Genomic DNA, 27,236 nt, shown 5'->3' on the forward strand with positions numbered 1-27,236 from the left:
TTGGTACTCTGTGTCCTTGCAGAGGAATTTGTGGCACTTATCAAAGGGCAGGACATAAAATTGTGCTTTGTACTGGTGAAAGATGCTATCAAGCACTACAAAGCAGCAAAGGTACAGGTTATACTGTGTGTTCTGACTGACAGGAGATTGATGACGCTCCCTTTAGTGAGATCTTCTTTAGTCAGAAATCACTGAGAGTTTATTCATTCACACTGACTCTGAATATAAAGTGAAAAGCTAACGTATACCTCTTGGGGAATATATAACCTAACATGTCATAATGATGCATTGACTTCTACCGAAGGTATTTCAATACGTGACTAAAGCTGTATGAGAAATAGTTGTCACATAGTTGTGTAAAGGGCTATACATCAGTGACTAAGCATTTGAGTCAAACATTCAATTACTCAGCAGTGGTTTTGTAGGCCTAATGGATTCAAAACCCTTGTTCAAACTCTTGTAAAATTATATATATATATATATATATATAATTTTTTAATGTCAGGTTGCTGCTGTCACATGTATGTATTTTAAACGTTTAAATTTATCAATGACAATATTTGTTGTGTAATTTTTTACATATTTTTATCTCCATTGATTTATCTCATTAATTTTTGCTGTTTAATAGCCCTATTGTTTCCCAGATTCACCCTCAAAAGTTTGAATTTTCATGAAAATAAAAGCTAAATATAAACACTAGTCTATACATAACAAATATAACAAAGTCTGACTTTTCAGTATTTAAATGATTTTGTCTTATTTCTCAACTGGCTGAAGTTCTATGAAGTTCTAAAATGCTGTTCAGGCTTATCTCTGAGGTCATCGATTGAGCGCGAATGCCACGTGACCTCGTACGGTCGTAGCAGTGCCTGCTTTCCAAAAAGAAAAATTGTCAATTATATTTAAAATAGCCCAAATAGATCCTCGTCGTCAAACATAATAAAAAGGTCGCAGTAACCATGAGCGTCATGACAAAAACGTTTTAGACAAATTGGCAAGGCTGGGCTGTTCAATACTGTCTCTGATACTGTTCCATTGTGACAACTTCGTATAAACAAAATGCCCGTGAACTTTCTCTGGGGCCAATGGAAATATTACAACTTAAGGTATCTCCTCTTCAGTGTAGGCCTATACACGAATTGAGTTTCACTGCAGTAAAACGTGTGAATTAGCCTCGGGCACTCCACAATTCGCAAAAGTAGGCCTACAACAAGTAACACTTATTTATTTTAATGAACCACTTAAAGCAAACTTTTACTTGTATTTAACTCACGCTGCGCTGTCCTGTCCAATTTTCCTGTTCGTAGCTGAAGTGTGTTGCAATCCAGACACATTGGTTTAGTTGACGAATACTTTGGCCGTCAACAGGGGCCGCGTTCGCGCTACACCATTCATCTGAAGAGACATAAGTGTTTGTGTGTGAGCGGCACAATACAACTGCAAACTGTACGTCTTGAACAACCATCCGGACAAAAAGTTTAAGTTATTAAATAGTATTGACATATATTTAATCTTATAGGCTACTCCACAATTCACGCTTGGATCACTTTTACAGTCACGCAACAGTAGCATATTGCCATGCAACACGTAGTCTACTGTATTTATATTCATGTAGGCTACTTTATTCCTAACAATAAGTAAACATTGCGTAGGCTGAAAAATGGTTTAAATGGAGTGTTGCTCGTTTAAACATCTTTTAAGTAAGATTTTGCTGATTGTTCGTCCACATGACAGTGAAGAGAGCATTGACACAGGCGAGACTGAGACACCATAAAGCCAAATGTAGCCTATTTCATTTGCTGGGGATTACGCTCGTGACATCTAATCGTTCAGACTCAGATGAACGTGAGGTCCAGAAACAGCAGCACGTGAATCGGTACAGCGCAAATCTTGAACTTTTACACGTTTTTTTGTTTATTTCAAACTCATCAGTGATCCAGTTTTAGCCTTGTTTACCGTGACAACTGTTTTTACTTTCCATGTCATGTGAGGGCACCATGGTCACTTTCTTTCCCTGATTTCGGAAATAGTTTTAAACCTTTCATGTGCATTTTTCTCTCTTTATTTTTTACTGTTATTATTATTTTTTTTTTTTAGGAATGCAGAGGATTAAAGTCATTTAAGCTCCAGTTTGGACTGATTTGTGCAGACGAGCACAATGCTGTTGATGGTTATAGCGTTGTGTTTATCCTGTGCTGAAGGTAAGACCTTTCACGTCGTCATTTCTTGCTGCTGGACATTTCTACATAATTTCATATTTTACTATCCTGTATCGGACTATCCAGGTAGAGGTGGACTTTATTGCAGTTGTACGACCGCAAATAGCCTTTTCTTCTAATTTATCATGGATGATTTCAGAATCTGTCAGAGTGAAAGACCTCAGAAAAAGTTTGCATTAATATCAGTTATTTGCATATTTAAATTGCAACCTGAGTTGTGAACTTTATTGGAGGTAACTTTTTGTAAGTGCACTTCTGCAAGCATTAGCTGTGCATATTAATATAAATGTTACTTTAGCTTAATGGCTATAACCTATTACTTTGCATAAGAAGTAAATATAGATTTAATTACAATTTGCTTATATAATTAACTGCATAATTCAAATAGCTGCTAAGTTATTAAGTGGATTATTTAATAGCGGAATTTATCACAGTTTTGAAGTCTGCACCTGTGCACCATGGTTTTTAATAGTGAAACTGAGAGTTTTTCTTCCGTTTTCTTGATTTACATTGAATAAATCCCTTGTTGGAAAGCTCCTTATTTGAAAATAATATGATGTGGAGTTGTTAGTAATGCCAAAAGCAGCAATTTTGAAATGAGAGTATGACAAATAGGCTTGTCATCAGTGCAGAGGCTCAGTCCTAGTTTGAGCTGTGCAAACTCAGTCATGTTTGGCCTAATGCTCTTAGACACTGCACAGACACTAGTCCTTTTCCCCCTTCGGGCTCAGCTATTAACCTACTTTGAAACACCACTTTCACACATGAAATTCGTCTGAGATTCAAATCTATTGTTTATTTGACTCCTATTTTTTTCTACACAAGTCAGTTAATTGGATGCCAGTAGGACGATTTATCACATGGATTAATGCTGAAACAAGAAATGTATTGTAGGTTATTTATTTATTTACTGAACTTTATTGTCAGTTAGATTTGTGATAGTTACCTAAAACATAAATGAAGGTAGAAGATTTGACTACCTTACTGACAGAAGTGAGGGGTTGGTCATCTATAAATTCATACAATATAATATACTGTATTTTTTTCATCCCGATGATCTGCTCTAAGAACTATACATCATGAACCATGCTTGAATGTCTCTGCTCAGTGTTTTAACCTTATTTATATATGTTCTTTTTTTAATTGGAAGTTGACAACCTTTAAGTGTTTTATATATATAGACAGCGTACCGGCTTTTCTAGCTTTTAGAGCTTAAAAAAGTATGGCTATACTGCAATATCAGGTCTTTTTGATATGATATTTGCTGTGACAGATGGGTTTGACTGCTATGCTCAGATTGAGAGAAAACGGAGTGTGAAAAATCAAATCAATCAAAAATTCAATCAAAAAACCCTGAAGCCCCTTTCTCAGATTAAGTGTTAGCGTAGTTAACACTAGCCTGTAGTCGGATACCCTATAATGGAAACACAATACGTGCATTATTTTAGCAGAATGTATTTAAATACATACAAATATAATCAAGGTTTTCTCAAATTGTTGTGATTTGTTGTTGCTCAACTAAAAAGATTTTCTTTTAAGTATGGCAATCAAATTTGCGTATGACACAAAGACCAGCATTTGACAAACTCATCCAAAAACGCACAGCATGTCAAGATCAACCTTCAGCTTTTCAATGCTGCACTTTAGCAATCAGAAGGCAGTGTAGCCCTTTCTGCCTGTCAAAATGTAAAGGTTAAAGCATAAGCAAGATGAGTGATTTGACAAGCTGCTTGTCCGGACACACAGTACACCTGATCAGAGTGATGCTGACTATTTTTGACTCCCCCTGCTTTGCTTTATTCCAAATCATCTTGCACCAAGAGGGGAAATTGTGTGTTTTTTGCTACTGAAGTAACAACAAACATTTTGTGGGCTTGACATCTATGGAAATGTTCTCTGAAAAGATTATAGACTAGCACATTGGGGAGAGGTTCAAACAGCAACAGAATGACAGGTTTTTGCTGACAGATTTAGACCATTGTTTTATATATATATATATATTACTCTGAATTTGAATGAGGGAGGAATGCCATATAGCAAATGACTTCTTCGAAATACAACTCTGCAATGTAGCAATTGCAAGATCACTGAGGTATAGCTATCTAGAAACAGAAAAAAACATTTTGATAGCATATTTACCAAGCATAATATTATGTGAAAGTAACCTTGCTTTTACTGTGTTTTTGAATGAAAGATTTCAAGAGTACAGATTCCTATAGAAACGTTGGGTTGTGATTCAAATGCATTTCAGATCTGTTTTGATAGTTGCAGATAGGAATATGCAAATAATAAAATAATCATACAAAATAAGCATAGCAAAATGGATATGCTATATTAACTCAAATGAGTATTTTTTCATCTAAATTAGGCACATGCCAACATTGACAGGTTGTGTGATTTACCCTCATGCTCTAAAACAGAGGTGCCCAATCCTGCTCCTGCCGATCGACTGTCCTGCACAGTTCATCTCCAACCCTAATCAATCACACCTGAAGCAACCAATTAGGTCTTCAGGATCACTTGAAATTAAAGGCTAGTGTGTTTGATTAGGGTTGGAGAGGAACTGTTCATGACAGTCGATCGGCAGGAGCAGGATTGGGCACCCCTGCTCTAAGAAAACTATGAAAGGTATAAGGTATGGCCTTGGAGACGCAATGGAGATAAACATGATTCGTGCCAACCAAAATGTTTTCGTGCAGAGAATTATATGCAAAAAAACATCGAAATTCACGTTGTATAATAAACAATTATGGTATTGGTGTCGGCGCCACTTGATGTCTAATCAAGTTTAAAACCACTTATTTGAATACGCACTCTAGAGGCCAGTAGGGTCATGTGATGTGTACAACATTTACCATGAAATAAATACCATTAATTCTTCATGAGTATGTCTTTCTGTTATGCTAATCTAATTTGATTCATTGTGTCCTCAAGGAATGACGGTTGTGGAATTGTCAGATGACCCAAGTTCACTGTCCCCTATCGCTGTTCTTCCAAGTGTGAACTATCAAATCATCAATGCAGGCTATCTTCTTCTCAGAGAGACAAGTCAGGATGTAATGGACAACTCCAGCCTGCGGGCACAAAGGCAACCTTTCATCCTCACTGGACTGAATAGCCAGCCGGCAATCAACGTCAGCTATGGTCCCATGTCTTTGGAGCAGTCTATTCCACTGCATATGATCCACACTGGCCCCAGGATCCGACCATTTATACTGGCTCGTCAAGTACGGTCATCTACACCTGCCTTGTATGTGTTGTTTTATGCAACCGGTAATAGGGATGATATAAGTGAGGGGCCGATCCAAAACGTCCCAGGGCAGAATGAAGTAGGGTACGTTTGTGTTACAGTATACGCCTTCTGGGAATCCAGGGAGGTCAAGGACAGCTGCTCCATCTCGGCAGATGGTGGTTTCTGCTTGGTGCACCTGAAGCCCGAGCCAGCGTGGTTCAACCCTGGAGGTGGCAGGTCGAGCTGGGAGCAGAGAGGTGATCAAAGAGGAAATGTTGCTGAACTTTACTACCAGATTAGACCCAGTCCCAGTGGACAGTGTGTCCCACAAGAGAGCAAAATAAGAAGGGGTCCACAGCATGGTGACCCGGGACGGCAGATCTATGGAGCCTCCATGAAGAGAATTGGGACTGTAAACCTCCTGCGATCACCTCCAGGAAACCCCACGTTTATGCGCTTGCGCCTCGGAGGAGCCGTAATCATCCAGACGTCCTCGAAACCACTAAAGACCACAGACACCGCCACTTTCTACGTGTTCCTATCAAGTACATCACCGGTTGAACATTTCATACTCAGGTAGGTTGATTTCATCTTATCTGCCAATTTATTTAAAGGGATAGTTGCCTAAAAATCATTTACTCGCCATCTTGTTGTTTGATTGTTGATCTATCCCTGTAAGGAGAATGGATGCATGCATTTTAAAGTAAAGAAGATTATATATACAAAATATAGCGAAAACAAATGTCTGGTAGATTTAACCTGACTTCCAGGCTATAATCATTTCACTGCTGCTATCTGGAATTCTGCCACAAATCTGTACACACAATGCAATGTAAAGAAATTGGATTTACTCTGTTCAGGATTATATGGTTTTCTCAGAAGGCACAACAAATGTCAACTGTTTTCCTGGAAGAGACTTTTGGTCAGATGAAGAGGAGTTGCATTGGGGATTGAGATGTCCCATTTGGAATACAAGTGTGGCAGAGTGCCAACAGATGTGTCAAACGCCCAAGAAGCTTAGCTCGAATTTAACAAGTATGCAACACTACAGTCATGCCACTTTATAGCCGACAGAATGTAACGGTCCCTCTCAGTATACAGATTACCCAAATGTAATAACCTTGTGCCGGCTCAATTCACTTTTCCAACTGGAGGAGTTTCAAAGGCACTCTTCCATAAATGGCAAAATAATGGGGAAATTATTTGCCTGCATACATTTCTTAACATTGCATTGTTTGTGTGGCTTTTCTCCCCATAAATAATGCATCAACTTAATGGAGCAAGAAAACAAATACCTAATAACTACTTGAGTCCTTTGGGCAGAAGTGAACAAATAAGAAGGAGAGCTCTATCGTACAAAAACACACTGCAATCAATTTTTCCTAAGTCTAACCCCACATCAATGGAGAAAGAACAAATAAATGAGTGAAATTGCTTTTATAGGCATTTTTTCTGGACCAAAGGTATTTTTCTTTTTCTTAGAACTTTGCATGCGACATAAACTTAGAAGCCAAATTAAACCATTTTCCTCAAGAACTGATGAGCTAAATTGTATTGTGACCCATATTATAAGACACTAGTCCAAATAGAGTAGTTGAATTTAGATTTTCTTTAGACAATATAGACTTTTAGACTGATTTGATGCTTGAGGTGCTTTCACACTTGGTTCAATTGCCTGGTCTGAACTCGAGTTTGATTGCTCCCCCTCCCCCTGCCCCCGCTGGATTGGGTTCACATAATATTATTTGGGTCCGAACTGAACCATGGTGTGTTTGCATGATCAAAGCAACAGCTGTTTAGCCCTGTTGCATGGTAATGACAATGCAGGAGAAGGCTGCAAAAGGCATAGTATTGCTCACCTCACCTCACATTTATATTTTGGTTTTTGAACCTTTGGCTTTATTTTCAAAGCGTAAGCACATAATGGCACATGCGTCTATCTGCCACAAATGTACTGCAAATATTCTAAAGAACGCGGGAGTCCCTTTCTGCTAAAGGTGAGCACATACACATTCTCTCTGCTTGCAGTGCGTGAGTCACGCTTGTCAGGAGAATGAGTGAGACGCACACAAACACAGCTTTATTAAATCAGACGTCACCAATAGAGGTTCACATCGGCAGCGAACTGTACCGGAGTCAAATGAACCTTTTTGATGTGGAGTTGGGTACAGTTTGTGGGTGCTCACTCGAGTTCGGAAATCAGCGTTCACATCATCCAAACTCTGGCCAAAAGTTCTAGTGTGAAGTCTTCCTTTGAATTGTGCTATTTGTTATGTTGGGAAGTTGAGAGATCCTACTTCTGAGATATACATTTGACCCGAAGCTGAGTCCCATATACCACCTGAGCCCCCAATATCCTTGGGGCTCTTCGCTTGGTTCTGATAGGGTTTACTTTGCCCCCTGCCCTGGCTCAAATGGACATTCACTTTCAGTGTTAGCAGTAAAGTGAGGTAAAGGCTGGAATCCCAAAGAAATTGATTTTATCCAGGGAAAAATCTCTGCACCACTTCACTACTCTCTCCAAGATTGAGTCCAGACCCCTGAGGTTATGATAGATAATCCACACACTGATTGAAAATTAGTGAAGTCTTTAACCCTTCAGAGATTTTCTATCTTTTTACCAGAAAGTTATTTGAACTGGAGGCTATCAGGATTACATAGTCTAGCTCAGACTTCCATCAGACATCACAAGTTATGGAGTGCCTTGTCCTGTCCAGCTCAACAAACAGGATTTGTAATAAAAAATAACTTTTATTTACAATTATTTTACACCACACAGAATACACAGGATACACAGAGTTATTTATTGTTGTTTATTAGTACAGTGTTTGTTCTATCAAAACTATTCTATTCTATGTTATTCTATTCTATTCTATTCTATTCTATTCTATTCTGCTACTTAACAAACCATTAATCTATAAAAAATATATTTTTTTTAAATATAATGATTGATCAATGAATGCAATGATGTGGTTCCTTTTCTGTTCTGCTTGATGGATTATTCATATAGATCTATATAGTTAGAAATGTTTTGTTTCTGCCATATATTTCAAAAGACAAACTATTTACCCAAGCATTATGTTGTATGTATTATAAAATATTACCTTATAATGAAAGTTATTATGAAATCATTCTATTTATATTCTGTTGTCAGCTCATTAAATTACATTTATAAATGTTTTTTTATTTTTGCATTAAAATATGCATTCATATTTTTAATAAAGATATTGCTCATTAATGAAAATTATTAGGTAAATTTAAACAAAATATTATTTATAAATATACATTTTACCAAACTATTAATCTGTTCAGCAGCATTAGTTAACATTTGTATTATACTATATTATATTGTATTAACATTACTTATTAATTAATATGATGAAGTGATTCTATTCTACTGGTTGACAGATCATTAAATGTTTTGTTTCATTCATATATTTGAATAGACAACAAAATCTGCCATTCTATGAATCTGTTAAGCATTGCATTTCACATATAATATTACCTATTCTTTTCTTTTCTATTCTGTCTTTTATCCTGCAGGCAGCACCATGCAGCTCCACATCAATATTCGTCTCTCTTTGATTTTGTGTCAGAGATTTATTCCATCAAGATTCTCATTATAGATTTGACTGAATTCTTTTGTCACTCATGCATACAGTCTCTCTCTCTCTCTCTCTCTCTCTCTCTCTCTCTCTCTCTCTCTCTCTCTCTCTCTCTCTCTCTCTCTCTCTCTCTCTCTCTCTCTCTCTCTCTCTCTCTCTCTCTCTCTCTCTTTCTTTCTTTCTTTTTCTCTCTCTCTGTATTGCAGCCCCCCCCCCCCCCTTACTCTTATTTTCCTCTCAAGCTTTCATTGTTTCTCTTCATTTCCCTGGAATTAAACATGTTTGGATTATCCAACCGTCTCTAAAAACTGTCTAAAAACTCATCTGTCTCTAAAAACTGCATGCCTGCCCTGAAGACAATGACAATACAAAATGGGTCAAGACAGACTGATCCCTCTTCCTTAAGTCCCAGGGGTTGATAGACTGGCACTACCCTAGAGATTTGCATGCGACGTGAACTGATATCAGCAGTGATATCATGTATTTCTGCTCAATACCAGATAAAAGCCCATCACGTGTATTTATCGCACCATGCATTCTGTGAAATAATCAGTAACACTTTACAATAAGGTTCATTAGTTCACATTAGTTAATGTGTTAACTAACATGCACTAACAATGAGCAATACATTTGTTACAGAATTTATTAATCTTTGTTAATATTAGTTAATAAAAAATACAGCTGTTCATTGTTTGTTCAAGTTAGTTCACAGTGCTAATGTTAACACATACAACTTCTGATTTGAATAATGTGTTAGTAAATGTTGAAATTAATATTAACTAAGATTAATAAATGCTGAAAAAGTGTTGTTCATTCTTAGTTCATGTTAACTAAGGTAGTTAACTAAGGAACCTTATTGTAAAGTGTTAACAAATATAATCATTAAAATGCACATCTGCAGATGTCAATAAATGCACGTGCTCATTGTGCACATTGCTAATGATTCATATCCGCTGCATGACAATCTTTTGTTTTTGAGGCAGAATTGAAGTGTGTGGCGTGAAACAGAAAGAGAACAAATGGATGAGGGGTTGAGGAAAGATAATGCAGTGTGTCACGACGCTGTCAGCCGCTCTCATTCTACTTCTCCCTCCGTGACCTGTTTCCTCTATGGCCCCACTTCCTGAGACGCTGACTCCAGCACATGTCTGGGAGATTCTCACGTGGCAAGATTCCACGGTCTCTAAGTCCCATCAGTGGAGACGAGGGACCGACGAACTGTCTGGCTGGTGGATAAAGCCGAGAGATACAGGGAAAAAAACCAGAGGAGAAAAGATGCATTTGGCTCTGTCTTTAAACTGAATGGTGGACATGTGGTTGTGTTGGCCCAAGCCAAAGGAGAGAGAGAGATTAAATTCTCTAGAGCGGCAAACTCGCTCTACACCCTTGATGAATACAACATTGTTAAAATGTGCAATCGCGCTTTCTGCAACAGAGATTGAGCCAAGATTTATAACTGGCAAGTGAAACAGGGAATTGAGAGCCGTGCCGGCTGGTTAGCAGGTCTTACGAACAGGATTTATATCTCCTTCGACAACATTTAACGTGTTTGTACATGGTGTTTGTTTATTTATTTTTTATATAAATGTGTCAAGGTTGAATGGAAAGGGATGTCAGTGCAGATGGGCTTGAGATGTGTTTTCTGTCCATCAGATGGGTGAAAGTTTTCCACCTCAACCTTTCAATGTGCAGGTCAGCCTTTTTAACACATACTCTCCAGCAAACATTCAGTTTGTACTGGACAATGTTCATTGTAACATACATGAATGTTTACTGTGTGAGCCTGTGTGCATTTTTCATTTCAGTATTGCCAAGAGGGTCATTATATATTTTTTTTGTTACATAAAAAGGTAGATTGGCCTAATTTGAATCTGAAAAGTTAGACTGAGGGGGGAGTTTTTTTTAGACAATTTTTAAAAATACGTTCAGCTAAATGTTTGCTCACTCATTGTATTTGTGTTTTTACAATGGGGTCATTTTTTTTAGTTTACACAACAAAAGAAAGCTTGATTTCAATCTTTGAATTAAATTGAAAAAAGTAGCACAAATAAATACATGAAATAAAGAGAAAAGTTTAGGTCTAATAACCCTAGTATTCAGAAATACTACAGAAATGGAAAAAAGTAATCAAATGTAAAATAACACGTAATAGTCTTTTTAGTCCTGTATAATTTGAATACATAGGCTATTAATCCTGATTCCTTACAATTAATGCTATCTTTTGTTGTTTTATATACAATAATGACAGACACATTTTAGGCTACTCTCACTTTAAGAGCTATTGCACGGATCCACGTTCACCTGTTGCGTTTAAAGCGCAGTCCGCGCCACTTTCTCCTCTTTTAAAAAGGGCTCCCTGTTGCTTAGCAATCATGAGCCACGTTCTTCATGAAGACGAAGACGTTTCAGCAAAGGATGAACGCGCAAAAGACATAACGTGAACGGCCCATACTGTTTACATTATAGTGTCACATGCATTTTATTTTTCTGTATTATTTTTTTAAGACATAACCGATTGTGTTTGAGAGGATACTCTTCAAGACCGGAATTAAGACAATGTTGTGTGCTTTTGACCGTTATAGCGCTATAATTCGCGAAAAAGAACTCAGTTTTGTTACTCACGAGCTGTTTGTTATGCAGTTTAAAATCGCTTGAATGTTTAAATAGGTAAGACTTAAAAAGACGCACAAATTATAAACATTAGTGACGATGCAATGGCCCGATTGTGCAAGTGACATTTCCATCAAATGTCCCGACTCCTGAAACGCGAGAGTCTAGAGTCGCCGCCTGCAGTGCAGCGCGATTGACTTGCCTTGTGCAACACATTTTGAGAGACAGAGAAGACGCGGCATTGGCAGAATCACTCACGCTGTTTGTGAAATTGCGTCTCGCAGAAAGTTTTAAAATGACTGATTTGATCTTATAATCTGTTAGATTAAATTCACTCATAGGCCTACATGCTAGATTGAATGAATGTTTGCGGGAATTTCCCGCATTATAAATACAAGAACTGCGGGAATGATTAAAATGATGCGCAATACCCGCAATCCCGCACCGAAATTCGAGCCCTGTATAATATATATTATTTATTTATTTAAACAATTATACAAAGGCATCAGTAAACTATTATAGAAAGTTTATTAACACACATTTAAGTAAAGTCTGTGAAAAAAAAATCTAATCTAAACATGTCAACCCCCAAAAGTCAAACTTTGTGCAGAATCTTTTATCCTTTATAACCTCCAATAAACGCTGCCTGTAAGTGCTTAGAAGCTTCTGTCACCTCTCTACTGCAATATTGGCCCATTCCTCGCTTGAAAAGGCTTCCAGATCACTGATAATCTCTGGTTTTCACGTTACCACTGCTTTCTTCAAATTCCAAGACTGTACTGGCCACTTAAGAAAATTCTACGACTGATCCCTGAACCAAGCTTAAGTAGATTTGGATGTATACTTTGGGATGGCTGTCCTGCAGGAAATTCCGTTGATCATCAAGCTTCAGTCTCTGCATCGCCATCTTTGCCAAAAATGGCTTGATACTTTAAAGAATTCATGATGTCCTTCATAGTCAAGATTTCCACTACCTGCAACAGCAAGCATCCCATATCAAGACGAAACCACCTCCATGTTCGACCATGGAGATGGTGTTCTTCTGCTCATAAGCGTTGCCTTTTTTGCCTCAGACATACTGCTTATCCATGGGTCCAAAAATTCCAGTTTGGTCACTACATAAAACATTACTCCAAAACTCCACAGGTATATCCAAATGAATCTTAGCATATTCAATTTGGCCTTTTATGTTCTATGTTCTGTCCAGAGTGGCCTTCGGCAATATGTCCCAACATGAAGGCCATGCTTGCCTAGTGTTCTTCTTATACTCTGCAATGAAATGTTTTTTTTTCCTCCTTTCATCAGATCATCTTGAAAATCTTTGGCAGTAAATTGAGGGGTTTTCTCAGTTGCTCTGATCAAACATTTTATTCCCCTTAATGATATTGTGCTTTTTCTTCAACACCCTCAAAGGTTTTCTGGTTAAACACATTTTAAACTTATGAATAAGGCTGCCAGTTGTGTCTCTAGGAACTCTTAGTCTTTTGGAAATCTTCTTTCTAATGTAATAAAACATATAGCTTTTGTGAGAGCTCGTTTGACTTGGCCATATTTGCTACTCAAGTTAAGCACATGCATGGGCTAAATGTATGTATGTGTAACAGCACAAGCTACCTCAGTTTTGTTATAGAGTTTCCAAAGGCTTAATTGTGTTTCAACACAATTTTGTACTATACCATAGAAATAATTTACTTTAAAACAGCAGCTTTGAATAGGGGTTGAATAATAATGACATGGCTGTATTTAAAAAAAAAGCCTAAATATCTCAAAAGCATTACATTACATATTGACATTATCACTTTTAATTTGCCACTAAACTGTTATAAACGGTATCTTTAAAAAAAGCTTTCATTTGTAAATTATTACAGTCTCTGGTTGGGTTGAATAATTTTAATTGCAACTGTATAAGGTTAGAAAATACATTTTGTTTCGAATAAATGGTGTTTTCAAATCAAATATGGTCAAAGAATTCTCCAGAAAAAATATATCTCAGTTCTAAGTATTGAGTATTGAAATATTAAGCAGCACAACTGTTTTCAACACTGATGATAATAAGAAATATTTCTTGAGCATTAAAAGGATCATTTGACTCTGAATACTGGAGTTATGATGCTGAAAATTCAGCTTTGCATCACATGAATGAATTCCATTTTAAAATAAATTAACATGTTAAACAGATATTTATAATAATGTTTTACGATATTAATGTTTTTACTGTATTTTTGACCAAATAAATGCAGCCTTGTTGAGCGTAAGAGAGTTATTTCAAAAACATAAAAAATTCTTATCAACCCCAACGTTTTAATAAATATTACTGTATTTTTGATTTAAAAAAATATTCCTTGCTGAGACTTCTTACTGACCTTAAACTTGAGTGGTGGTGTATAACTGTACCTGAGTAATTGTAAACACAATTTCATTTCCTAGTTTTTGCCTAATGCAAGTTGTGTATCACCAGCCAGTAAGATTGCAACTGACTATTTCAGCCAGCTGTTTTAATTTTTGTGTGTAATATGCTTCAGGCGTTCAGTAAGCAGACTGTGGGCGTCCGCCTGAGGCTGAGACCTTTCCATTGATGTCATCCGTGTGTTTGTGTGTACTTTCTCACAGAGCCACATCCAGAAAAGGCATGTCATTCAGCACAGCCAGACCCAGCGACACGCACCTGTGGGACATCACTCTGGAACCTGGGAGAGGAAGTGACGCCCAAATCATCTCTGTGTCCTGCCAGAAGAAACGCACATTTGCTAGCAAAAGGCAAGCCCTCGCTGCATCTCCCTCGTCGTTCTTAGAAACCACTCAGCCGCAGACTCTCTCCCTAGCTCACTTTTCATAGCTAAAAAGCTTTTTCTGCCCTTGCACATTGCCAGATGGGGTCTGTTTCCTCTGAAACTGTGAGAATTAAGTGACAGATTGCAAAATTAGTTTTTGACAAAAAAACCCACTCTTCTAATTTCTTTCCCCCCCTCATTGTTCAGGTACTAACAGATGTTCAGGCAACCTGTTCGCCTTTCGCAGCATGGTATTTTGAATGGAAAATAAAAACCATCTTTTTCTGGTTAAAAAGGTTCAGTTTAACTGCATTTAACCTGTACAGACACTTCAGAGGAAAACTTGCCACATTTCGATTTCATGATTAATGGCACACATCAATTCTGTAACGTAGGTATTCATGTGGAAAGCGGCTGAAAATAACTTCCTAAAAATGTGATATCTTTTCATCAACTTAGCTGCTGGTATCCACAGAAAACGCACAACTCCCCCACTGTTATTAAGAAGAATGAGCTTTGAGTTCATATACACCTCTGTGTATCTTAGCAGGTGAGCGATTGGCTTGGATTTCATATAAAGAGTTTTGAGTGTTTTTGGATCCAATTCAAATGCGTATAGAAAACTGTGAGCATCTTGTTAATAAGAGCCTCCATCTGGGTGCAATATTTCTCTTGGTCTCATTGATTCTTGTTTGGTGTCCATGGCAATGGGTTGTATAATTATGCCAGAATATAGTGTGTATCATGTATACTATAGCAGCATACTGTATTTGCATGTACTAGTTCTAATAGCTAGCATCTTTTAACAGACTGCACACAAATTTTTTTTTTTGTCAATATTAAAGATCTCTGTCCGTCCTGACATTTATCATAGATGGTTTTGGATTTACAGGAATCAAAAGGGTTATCACTCTTATAAATACTTGATTTATTATTTAATTTTATTATTTTTAAAGACCCTATTCAACTTAAATTGGAGTTTTATTCTATGTATGTTAACTTTGAAGTCATCTAATGTACTGCATTAAGTTGGCAAACTAATCTTGTTGCAGATTAAACACTGTTCAAAAGTTTGGGGTCGATAAGACTTTTTACAATGTTTTTGAAAGAAGTCTCTCACGCTCAACAAGGCTGCATTTATTTGGTCAAAAATAGAGTAAAGATTTGGTGCTCAACAAACATTGCTTCTTATTATCAACGTTGAAAACAAATGTGTTGCTTAATATTTTGGGTGACAGCATTTATTTGTACTAGAAATATTTTCTAACATTATAAAAGTCTTTACTGTCACTTTTGATCATTTTAATGCGTCCTTGCTGAAAAAATAACACATTTATTTTTTAAAAAGTTACTGACCCCAAAATTTGAAACAATAATGGACTAAAATGATTGATTACTCATCTTGCGCTTATACGTATCAGTATTGTACAATCCTGCCTCACCTTCTCGTTTTAACAGGAAATTAGTACAGAATCAAAATCTCCTGAGCTAAATCCATTTCAGTCGTTCACTGCTTTAAAACTATAATGGATCTAACCCTTTACAACATGGGTGTTGTCACCAGCTGCTCTTCAGCAAGCGGTATCTCCTGACTACTTTCTCCGGAGCCCTTATTTCCATGTTTTTCCCGCGGCGACCCACTTTACTTTAATCATCCTTGGTGCATCAGTATGTTAGACCAGCTTAAAGACCAGCACGTTCTGCAAAATTAGAACAGAGGTCTCCACATTAACTAGTGAAGAGCCGAATGGAGAGGATTTCACTGCGTTAGAAAACACTTAATACAGCATAATGATGATGGGACATGTCTCATGCACTTGACCTTTCACCTCTGATGACAATAATATAAAGGTATGGGGAGTTTTGAATCAAATTTCTAAAGATGTAGAAATGCATGAACTATAAGAAGTTGTAGAAAAGTTTGATTTTTGCCTTTCTGTTAGTTATATAAAAGCACTTTATCAAAGCAAATTCCTGCTAAAAGGCGGACTGTGAGCTGAATCATGCTCCTGCGATGAACCTACTGATACACTCATTAGAATGCTGAGTGTTTTAATGCTACTGAAGTGGATGAGATGCTCCATCTCTCCTGATAACTGATCGTGCTTTCATTATTAAGATTCCACACCGTCCTCTTTGAGTCAATATGTCTCTGTTGTCCCAGGAAGTGAATATAAGCCACTTGTTGCAGAGATTGTGAACTGATTGTGTTTTGATGTTTTATTTACAGAGGTCTGCTGGAGGTCTTGCAACTGGACTTTGAAACGGAGGAGCAGAGTGACCAGTTAGAGAGCCAGATGATCACATGGCGACTGGAGCTGCCTGGAAACATGATACGGGATGAAGGGACCATGAGGATTTACACTATTCAGAGAGACTATGTGGGAATAGCACCTCTGATCACGGTTGGGAATGTTTGTTTTTACCTTCGATCAACTTGTGTTATGATTACATGGGACCTTTTTAGAAAATTATTGCATGGATCTCTCTCTATACAATGACAGTTTATAGTGCAGGATTCCCCCACAGTTACCTGGAATTATCTGGGAATGACATTTTCTGTTATATAGAGAAAACACAAACATAAATAGAAATATATATTCATAAATAAATACAATTGTTTTTATACAAACTATCATTGTTTGGAAAGATCTATGTAAAGTTATTCTAAAATTGTGAAGAACAAAACTTTGAACGACATGAGGGTGAATAAGTGAGAGAATTGTCATTTTTGGGGGATCTAATCCCTTTTCTATTGTTTTGTGAGGTCACGTTTCATAAGGATGTCTGTGAAGCGTGGACATGAAATCACATTGGTGTGACAAGTATTTGTCATGCTTTGTGTAAAATCATTTGACTATAAAGCTACAATGACAGCCCTTATAAATGATTTATATGTCTGTTTTTTTGTGAGTGTGTACATGTTAATTGTCCAGAGGCGCAGTGCAACTTCTTTCACCCTTTGATCTCTTCCTATCATCACCCCTACAGTTGGTCACTCTACTGCAGAATATACCCTAATGAAACTGACATTCGTTTTATGAGGACATGCATATAATTCCCAAAGCCATCCGCATGCAGTCCTTTATTGCAAGTTCTGCAGAATTCATTAAAATATAGAAATATAGCTTTTTTTATACAAATAAAACCAAAAGAGATTGTGACAATTCATTGAGACATATCATGCGTCCTTTATACGTCTAGCTGCCAGATCCGTTTACTGGAACGGTCTATTTCACAGCATGACCCTGTCTCTGAAATAACACCGCCATAAGAGTGTGGGATTTTGCCGGTAACTTTTCAAATCAAAGTCAGCATCTGTTGTGTTGCGTTTGGAGGATGCTCGTGGACATCTGTTGGGTCTAGAAGTTAAATCTACGCTCAAACCCAATCATCCTAGTGTGTTCGTCATCACAGTGGCACACTGTAAGATAATCATTAGGGTATTAAACTCAGACAGAGCTTGTCTGATCCATGATTGTTGCCTTGACATTTTTGACCCCTTTTTAAGATTTTACTTGCCACCAAAAGGAGATTAAGCTTATTAGATGATGAGAGTGCTTGTTCTTAGTATTAGCCTATTCATTTATTTTTTAAAGTGTGTCCGATTTCTTCCATATGTACATAATTCAGTGTTAATTAGGCATGGGACACTGTGAGATGTATTAGTGTGATTTATATATTGGTTTATATATATATATTTAAAAAATGTTCGTTTTTTAAATGCTTTAATTAGTGTGCTGTTAAACAGTTTGCACAGTGAAACTTTGTCTCTTCAAATTTAACTTGTTTAAAGCACTACAGCCATACATATTCAGACGGAAGTCTTTGGTCTTTGGTTGTATTCTGGACTCAATTGAGATTGTTTTTGCTGTCTAGTTGGGCCAGAAATTGCCTTTTTTATACCCTGCCAACATTTTCTTGATCCCAACAACAAAAATGGGTTCCATTTTTTTGTTTAGCAAAATATTTAGCAAAGTATTTGCTACCAATATTTACACATATCTTTATATTTTGATTATAATTACTTTTTATATACAAATACAATTTCAGTAAACTGGAAATAATACATTATATAAAATAAAACCATAAATTCATAAACACTTTTGTTTGAAAACACTTGTATATGCGAAACATTACTGATTGTTATGTAGTTTTCATCAGATTCTTACAAATCATATTTCTGCATATTCAACAAAACCTCATATTTTAGACATCTACTGTAGTTCATGTTGTGATGACAATTCAGCAGAATTTGAAACAACAGTGGGTAAAAAAATTTTTATGGTCCCTTTTAAACATTGTGTCTATAAGTAGCTATGCACCTATATGTCAACTACATTTCTTTAGAGAATTAGTAGGCTGCGTAATATTTGCTAACTGGTCCCCCCAACATTCTATAGACTATAAGTAACTTTGCAAGTACACGTCAACTTATTCTACTAACCCTAACCCTACCCTCTACTTATACTTAATACTCCACTGAGAGTTATAGTTTACATGTTGGTGCAATGCTATTTATAGTCAGCAGAATATCTAAAGGGACCAGCAAAATAAAATGTAACCCAACAATGTAGAATACATGACAGATAACCAAAGTTTGCAACTTTAAAACTTTTTTTCTGAGCATGTCATTTTTCAAAACGTAGTTTTGCACGTCTTTAGTGCTAATTGAGTGCTCTTTGTGGTGCTTTTCCAGGACACGGAGCTCCTTAACACAGCCGTGCTCACTGGTAAGAGGGTTTCTGTGCCTGTGAAAGTGTTGGGCGTTGAGGCTGATGGCTCCATCACGGACATCACTAACTCTTCTCGCTGCAGGTCTTCAGACCAGGATGTCCTGAAGGTAATGCATGTCAAGGTCAGGCCACTTTTGACGGCTTCAGCAATCTCACACTCTGTGTGCTTCCTATTAGCAGCCTTACTCTGCTTCTGAATGACATGTCTATTAGAACTGGAAGAGCACAGAAGAGAGGGGTCATTGGAGTCGGCTTACATGGCCACCACTTCCTAGTTCCTCACCAAAAAAGAGAAAAGCTGGAGGGAGGGAGACGTTGACCCGAAAGCCCTCAGTGAACTTGTGTTTTTTACCCAAAGCACATCTGTGCTTCAGACACCTGTCTTTTCCCCCCTGCGTATAATGAAGTGCTTGAGCCCTTTGTTATTGCCAGGTCATTCTCTGGGGCAGTTCTTCTTAAGTGGTTTTGCCTCAGGACCAAGATCTTGTATTAGACACAATAGCAAAATTGTTTATGATTCGAAAGTAATCAAAAATCTCTGTACATTCAAAGAAATGTATTAATATTACCATAATCTGCATAGGCCCAATAATATGCAGAATTATCAGCATGACAGGCTGAATAGGAACATTTTTCATGATTTCATTCTCTGTTTTATTCTCTCTGTTTGTCCTTTTTGCAAGGGACCCCATATTTAATGTATTCTCTTTGAATTTGTTTGATTGAGTTTGAGTGGATCTTTGACGTCAATAACAAAAGATTTAGAAATATTTTCCCAGACTTTTGGAAGTTGGTAAGCCTAATTATTTTTCTATTTATGTATGTATAGTTACATAATTTGATCATTTGAATTTAGCATCGAACCTGTGAGAACAGACCTCGCCAGATGAGAGCCGTAGTCTTAGCCCTCATTGAACTTGTTTTTTTTTTTTTAAATTCTCATCTGTGCCCTTGATAACAGCCTTCGTTTTTGCATGCTTATTATGAAGAGTTTGAGCTCTTTTTACTATTGCTGGATCATTCTCTGGAGTTTTTCCACCCAAAACACTGGCACATTCACTGTGAATTTCTGAAGATGTAAAAACCAATCTCCAGTGCCCCCCTGAGCTTGTCTTTTCAGGGTTAAGCCTTAAAACTGACTCACTGACTTATTCATTGGTAAAAGACAGACAAGGAATGACTGCACACATGCTTTGTCATATGTCCTTATTACACATGCACACCTTAACTGCACCCACCACATGAATAAATGAATTTGCCTTGAACACAAAGGAGAAGTGCAGGAGTCTCTTTTTTGTTGTCTTGAAAAGATTTTTATGGCACAGAGTTCAGACCACGTGCCCTGTGGTTTATAAATTAGTCTTCGAAGTACTGGGGATGAATGAAACAGTGATGCAACCGTGCCCATAGATTTTCCTAACGAGACAGAAAAATGTACACAGGGCCCACTACCTTATACCACACTGACGCTCATGTCTGCATTATCATAAAGCATCTTTATCTTTTTATCTTTATTTACATTTATTCCTTTAGCAGGTGATGCTACACCACAATTATTTATCCAGTAATATAAGACTCTTCAAGTGCTACAATACAACGTTCTAATATTAGATACTAAGATTTAGGTGTCACGAGGCTTCAGGGAAACAATAGTCGATGTTTTTCTAGGAAGGGATTTTGTACCTTGTTGCGATGGCACCATGAGGCACGACTCACTTACTGACTGTAGAAGTTTCGAGGGGAACATTGACATCAAAAATTGATGTAGTGATATAGGAAGCTATTGTCAGCTAGTGGAGAAACACAAAGAGGGCTGTGAACATAAACCCATTTATTGATTGATTTATTGAAGACGAATTTCTAGTTTATCTGTGAATGCTGGAAGCCCGGACAACAGAAGCTGTGCGGAATGCTCTTGCAGATTTTATAGGAGGCATCACAAAGAGCTCATAGCAAAGAAAAGCTGGTCAAAAATCAGTAATGGCATCCAGATAAACCAAGGAATCGTTGTTTCTAGTTGAATGTTGCCGGTTGTGATGACAAGGAGCTCTAAGGATAGTTCACTCAAAAATTAACATTTAGTCATAATGGAGCTATTGAATTTGTTTTTTGAAACCTGTCAAACTACACTAAACATGAATTAACTTAAAATGCTATTTCCACACACAGGTGTCTGAGAGGTGTGATGCTGTGTATGTCAACGGCAAGGAGACGCGTGGGAGAGTGCGGATGATGGTGAACTTCACCTACAGTTACCTGAGCACACAGCTGGAGGTGAGCGTGTGGATGCCTCGACTCCCCCTGCAGATGGAGATATCCGATCCAGAGCTCAGCCAAATCAAAGGCTGGAGAGTTCCTGTCACAGGGAACAAAAGGCAAGTGACGAGTATAATTCCAATCTGACACAATGTCCCAACAAACTTCATAAGTTTTACACTGTTGGTATTTTTTGTCAACATTCAACCATTTTTAGAACCATTTAGCAGTTGATCAAATGTAAAATGTCATGCATATATGTACATCTAAATACATTTAAATTGTGACAAATATTAGTAAGTAACGTATTTAAATCTGTATCAGAGCATTTAAGTGAGTGAAATAAATATAAAAAGTAGTTGATTTGTTACTAAATATTATTTATTTGTATTTCAACTGTCAGGAATTCAGGAAGTAGTTTACTTTTAATTCCCCACAATATTATGATTATAATATATGTGATGTGATATATATATATATATATATATATATATATATATATATATATATATATATATATATATAATTCCTATTTTGAATTATCTCAGATATTTAAAGCTTAAAACCCTGTTTTATAGATAGATAGATAGATAGATAGATAGATAGATAGAAATATAGATAGATTGATTAATAGATAGATAGATAGATTAATAGATAGATAGATAGATATAGATATAGATATAGATATAGATAGATAGATAGATAGATAGGTAGGTAGGTAGGTAGGTAGGTAGGTAGGTGGGTAGGTACATTTATTTTCTTTTATTTTTTTTAATTATTAACATTTATTTTGTTTATTGTGTTTTTTAATCTGTTTTTATATTGTGACTAGTTCTTAAATTTTGTGTTCTTTAATTGCGGTGTGATTTGTAGTTTCTCAAACTAGCTCAGAACTTTAATATTTGGTGTCTCACCTTATATGGACTTTTTACACTTTAAAGCTGCTCTGAAGTGTTCTTATTAGAATAGAGAATGTTTTCCACAGAGATATCCTGGCAGTTTTCATTATACCTTCATTGTATGGTAGAGATGAGAGATTATTATAAATTGATTATAAATAATTATTATAAATAAATAACTATTATTTCCTTAAATTTGACAAATAAAAAAAAATATTATTAGGATTTATTTTATTTGATTTTTTGGGGGTTGTTAATAGTTTTTTAATGCGTAATTTATATTGTGTAGTTCATGAATTTTGAATTCTTGAGTTGCGGTGGGATTTTTATTTTCTCATTTTCTTTTTTTCTACTTGCACTTTTTCTTATTACAATAGAGAATGTTTTCCACAGAGATATCCTGGCAGTTTTTTATTGCAGAGACTTTCATTATAATGTAGAGATGAGAGATTGCTGAGCCTAGTCAAATAGCAGATAGCAGGAAAAAATATATCGAGAGCAGGAGAGTGAGGAAAAGAGTTTTTCATATTTTCTCTGCATGTTTCTCAGGGTGAGCTGGGACACAGAGGAAGAGGATGAGAGGAAGGGCCGAGGCTGCATGCTCCAGTATCAGCACAGTTTGATTCGAGTGCTTACGGTATTCACCGCAGACTTGCCAGATCCAAGCAGCCCATCTCCCGCATACTTCCTCGGCTCTGATTGGCAGGTGGATGTGACGCGGCTGGTGCGCTACTTTCTGAGAGTTGAGGATACGAGCGTTGCACGCCTGCAGGCAGGAAGTGTTCTGACAGGCAAGGCTGTGGGAGTCACCACTGTGCAGGTAATGCTGATAATAACAGAGCCGCCCACAGCTTGCCAGTGTTACACCATGCTCATTATTCATTAAGACAGTAAAGTTTAGTGTGTGTTTATTATCAGTGACAATACAGACAGCTTGTAAATTAATTGCTTGTTTTTTTTTTTTTTAATTGTAAAACAAATAAATGTCATACAATGCCATGTTGGGTTTGGTTTCTGTTGTCCAGGTGATGTCTCCATTGTCAGACTCGGTTCTGGCTGAGAGGATGATCCGGGTTCTGGATGATAAAGTCAGTATAACAGAGCTGGGTGTGCAGCTGGTCTCTGGCCTTTCCCTGAACCTCCAGCTCAGCCCAGGAAGCAACAGGGCCATCGTTGCCAAGACAACTACACAGGAAATCATACACTACCCCAAGCAGGTAATTCATGTAGCTACATTGGCTGCCAATCTTATCACTGGGACTATATGCTGATCAATCAAAATGCAAATAATTGCAAAAATCTCTACAAGTAAGAATTTAATAGAATAAGGGTGTTTAAATGTCAATATATTATTTATTTCTATATTATTGAAAAGAAGCTTATCACTGGCATATAGTACAGTCCAAATGTTAACATTAAATTGAAATACAAATTAGCAACTAAAGAAATACATAACCCATTCAGTTGTCTTAGTATCTTTAGTCTCAGGTATCTGTTATTCACTATCTACAGTAAGCACTGACCATTAACACCGTGTCTACACCAGACGCAAGTGACGCTACAAAAACACAACAAATTCCAGACAGTAAAATGATGCCCCGCTTTAATTCTGACATACTTCTTCTAAGAAGGACAAATGAATTTGCAATGGTCAGTTTGTCGCATCCAGTGACAGCTTCTAGCTGTTGCGACAGCGGTCGCGTCCGGTGTAGACACATCGTTAGGTATAAGGAACAAGAGAACACTGGGTTCAGCAATGCTCTAAATTCCTTTATATGACTGCTAGTTCCAGTGCCATGTCTGAGTGCCATAACATGATCCAATCAATATCAAACTATTAGTACTCAGCGAGAGGCCTCATTTGTCTTGTGATGGGCTTTGCAAGCAGTGCTCCTCAGGCAATGCATAATGTATTTCACCCCAGAATATAGGACAGTCTGTGGTGGCATTTGTTTATACTGTATAAGCCAGAGAATTTCAATTAAAGTTCCAAGAGGTCCGGTCTGAATATTAAAAGATAAGATCAGATGTTTTATTAGACTATTATTATTTTTACATTTAGATACATATGTAAGGCAGAAGCCCGTGTGACAGAAAATATACCATATGGGGGTTCAGGGTTTTCCTGAAGTTTTATGCTTAAATTAAGTATCTACTAAAAACAAACAAACAATGTGCATAATCAAAATGTTCTTATCATGAGCAGAAAACCAAGTTAACTAGTAATTTCAAAGTTTTATTTCTTTCCTTGCCATCTACAAATATTTTTTCCAATTATAACATTGTTTATTATGAAATGCTTTTAACATGCTGATAAATAATGCTAAATGTAGATGAAAAAAATCATCTACTGTATATATGATCAAAAGTCATGTATGTATGACAGATAAAATAATTGTATTTGCTACATTCTTGTGTTCTCATTTTATAAAAATATTAGAGGATGTAGTGACGATAGATCATTACCATAAACAACCCTGAGCGTTTTGGTGTGAACAGCTTTGTTGTTTAAAAGCCCTGCTCACTTTAAACTGTAGAAACGGTAAAATGGTGCTACAGTTGCTCTAGTTGGAACCAAGCCATGGTCCGTAACTGGACCACGGGCCGCTGTTGAGGACCCCTGGTATAAGCCAACAGCTCTGGGCTATTGTGCCACAGCTCGTTGCTGTAAATACTCTATAATGTGCAATGTGCACTGGTGGCTAAGCAAATTGAGATTGGAGCTCAAGCACATAAATATTGATCCATTTGGATAAATGGACCTCCATGCATGGAGTTTTTTAGGCCATATACTACATCCTGCCAAAGGGCTACTTAATTTGAAATGAACATGATTGTGTCTCTGAGATACTGTGCTAGCTGTCATGCTAACTGGGAATTATTTACAAGCATTCCAGCTTTGATGGTTTTTACTTTGATTAGCCTGTTCTAATTTTATGTAACATTTAAGTAATATTTTTTAACTTTATACAACAGGAGGCGGTGGTTGGCTGCTGGCTGAAGTTCAGTGATGGTTCCCAGACTCCTCTTGATCTGTACGATCCCAGTGGTTATTCTCTCACTATTTATTCATTGGACACAAGGGTAGCATCTGTGCGGAAGACACCAGGGTCTGTCTTTGTTGTGGTCGCTGAAGGCGAGGGACAGGGCTTACTGGTCAGAGCAGAGCTTGCTATCTGCGAGGCCTGTCAGAAATCCAAACGCAAGAGCAAACTAGCTGTGGGCGGAGGCATGGTGAAGGTTAAATTCCCGCCGGATGAACAGCTTGCGGGGACTGGCAAGAAAGAGAGTGACCAGGCCAATGATGATAACAACTCCAAATTGATCCTTACATCCGCTCTGAACATGCTTCAACACACCATCATCCAAGAGAGCACCACAAGTGCGATCAAAATGGCAACCAAATCCAATCTTCAAGAAGCAATAGGAGGTGGCGTATCCACGATTAATTCAATAAACACTATGGATAAAAATCTCATTACCAAGCCCGTCGCAGACAGAGCGCTAATCACCATAAGCCCCAGAAGTCCAATAAAGAATGGATATGGAAACCTTCTTGAGAACCCCAACTTCCCGCTACCACCGGAGGAACCCAAGCGAGAACCGCCCCTAGTGGAGAGCGATCTGATACAGATGTTTAGCGTGTTTACAGACATAGAAGTCTGCATCTACACGCTAGTAGGACTATTTTGCTTGGCCGCTATCGGTATCTTGCTTCACTGTGCCACCAACAGTGCGAGATCACGCAGCAAGAAGTCTCCGCTTCAGTCCCTGGGTCAATCCCAGCACAGGCATCACTGGGTACGCCTGGGTACAGTTTCAGAGCAAAGCAGAGCTGCGCCAATTGCAACTACCTCCAAGCAGGACATGCAGGCTGCTGTGGAGATCCAAAGAGCCGTTCAGATGCAGAATAGCAAAGGCCCGGAGATGAACCAGTCGAGGGAGATCCCAGCCATTGCAGGTGAGGAGAGAACTGCAACTCTGGGACGAAGGACCAACACACTTCCTCTAAGGCGGGATCCGATGGCTCATATGGCTCCAATGGCAGTCAGATCAGCCACCCTGCTGGCAAGGCCCGTTCGTAGCGAACCTCTACATTCTCCCACAAGTAAAAGGAATCAAGTCCAGTTCACAACCTTCGCTACTCTAGACATCAAACATCTAGCTGCTCTCAAGAAGAGCGGCCAGAACTTCAGCTGGGCCAGCCAACCGGCTGGAGGTTTTCAGGCTGCCAGTATCGGCCAGAGTGGGTTAAATGGTAAGACCGAAAGAGTCAATCATGTACATTTTTGCAGCTCATTGGAAGTGTTCGGTCAGACACCGGAATCCACAGAGTCCAATGCCTTTCTTCCAGAAGGTCCATGGCCTGTGGCTACACCAGTGTCAAAAGTGTGACACAGGACAGGGTTGTTTATACAAAAGCTCTATTAGCCTCATTCTTGAAACACAAGCATTCTGTGTAAATTGCCTAGAAATCCATTCTTACATAAATTGTTGCATTGAACTGAATACTACAGTTTATATCCAAATGTTTTATGAACAATTTAACACAGATTTTCTTTTTCACAAATGAGGTCCTGCGTATGTGTATGCGTGTCTGAAAAGTTTCTCTAAATTTGATTTAAATATTTCTGCAACTCTCAAAGTTTTTACTTTACTGCTTTTGTATATTTGTATTATTATTAAAATCATTTGAAACAGATCATAACAAATATATATATATAAAAAATATATAATATAAAACTGCTGATAATATATTATGAAATTTGTTCTATATTGTGAGTCCCTTATTGTGTTTAAACAAGCAAATACATGTAACTAAATAATTGAAATATATAACGATTGAAATGTATTATAAGAATACAAACTTGTATAATATTGAGCTTATTTAATAATAAATTAAGCTCT

General features: G+C 37.4%; 1 protein-coding gene across 1 annotated transcript; it reads left to right on the top strand.

The window, feature by feature from the left end:
- The first annotated feature begins 1,850 nt into the window (after positions 1–1,850).
- LOC143740805 (transmembrane protein 132D) lies at positions 1,851–27,128 on the top strand. The gene is made up of 9 exons (XM_077232855.1): positions 1,851–2,201; positions 5,154–6,027; positions 14,277–14,423; positions 16,668–16,842; positions 19,137–19,280; positions 21,343–21,548; positions 22,878–23,148; positions 23,354–23,545; positions 25,305–27,128. Exons 1-9 carry the CDS (start codon positions 2,159–2,161, stop codon positions 26,721–26,723), a joined length of 3,471 nt encoding a protein of 1,156 aa, XP_077088970.1. The 5' UTR covers positions 1,851–2,158; the 3' UTR covers positions 26,724–27,128.
- Positions 27,129–27,236: the final 108 nt, after the last annotated feature.

The sequence above is a fragment of the Siphateles boraxobius genome, unplaced genomic scaffold, assembly GCF_051911475.1.
Source record: "Siphateles boraxobius isolate OS27281-9 unplaced genomic scaffold, OSU_SipBor_1 18, whole genome shotgun sequence".
Classification (NCBI taxonomy): Eukaryota; Metazoa; Chordata; class Actinopteri; order Cypriniformes; family Leuciscidae; genus Siphateles; species Siphateles boraxobius.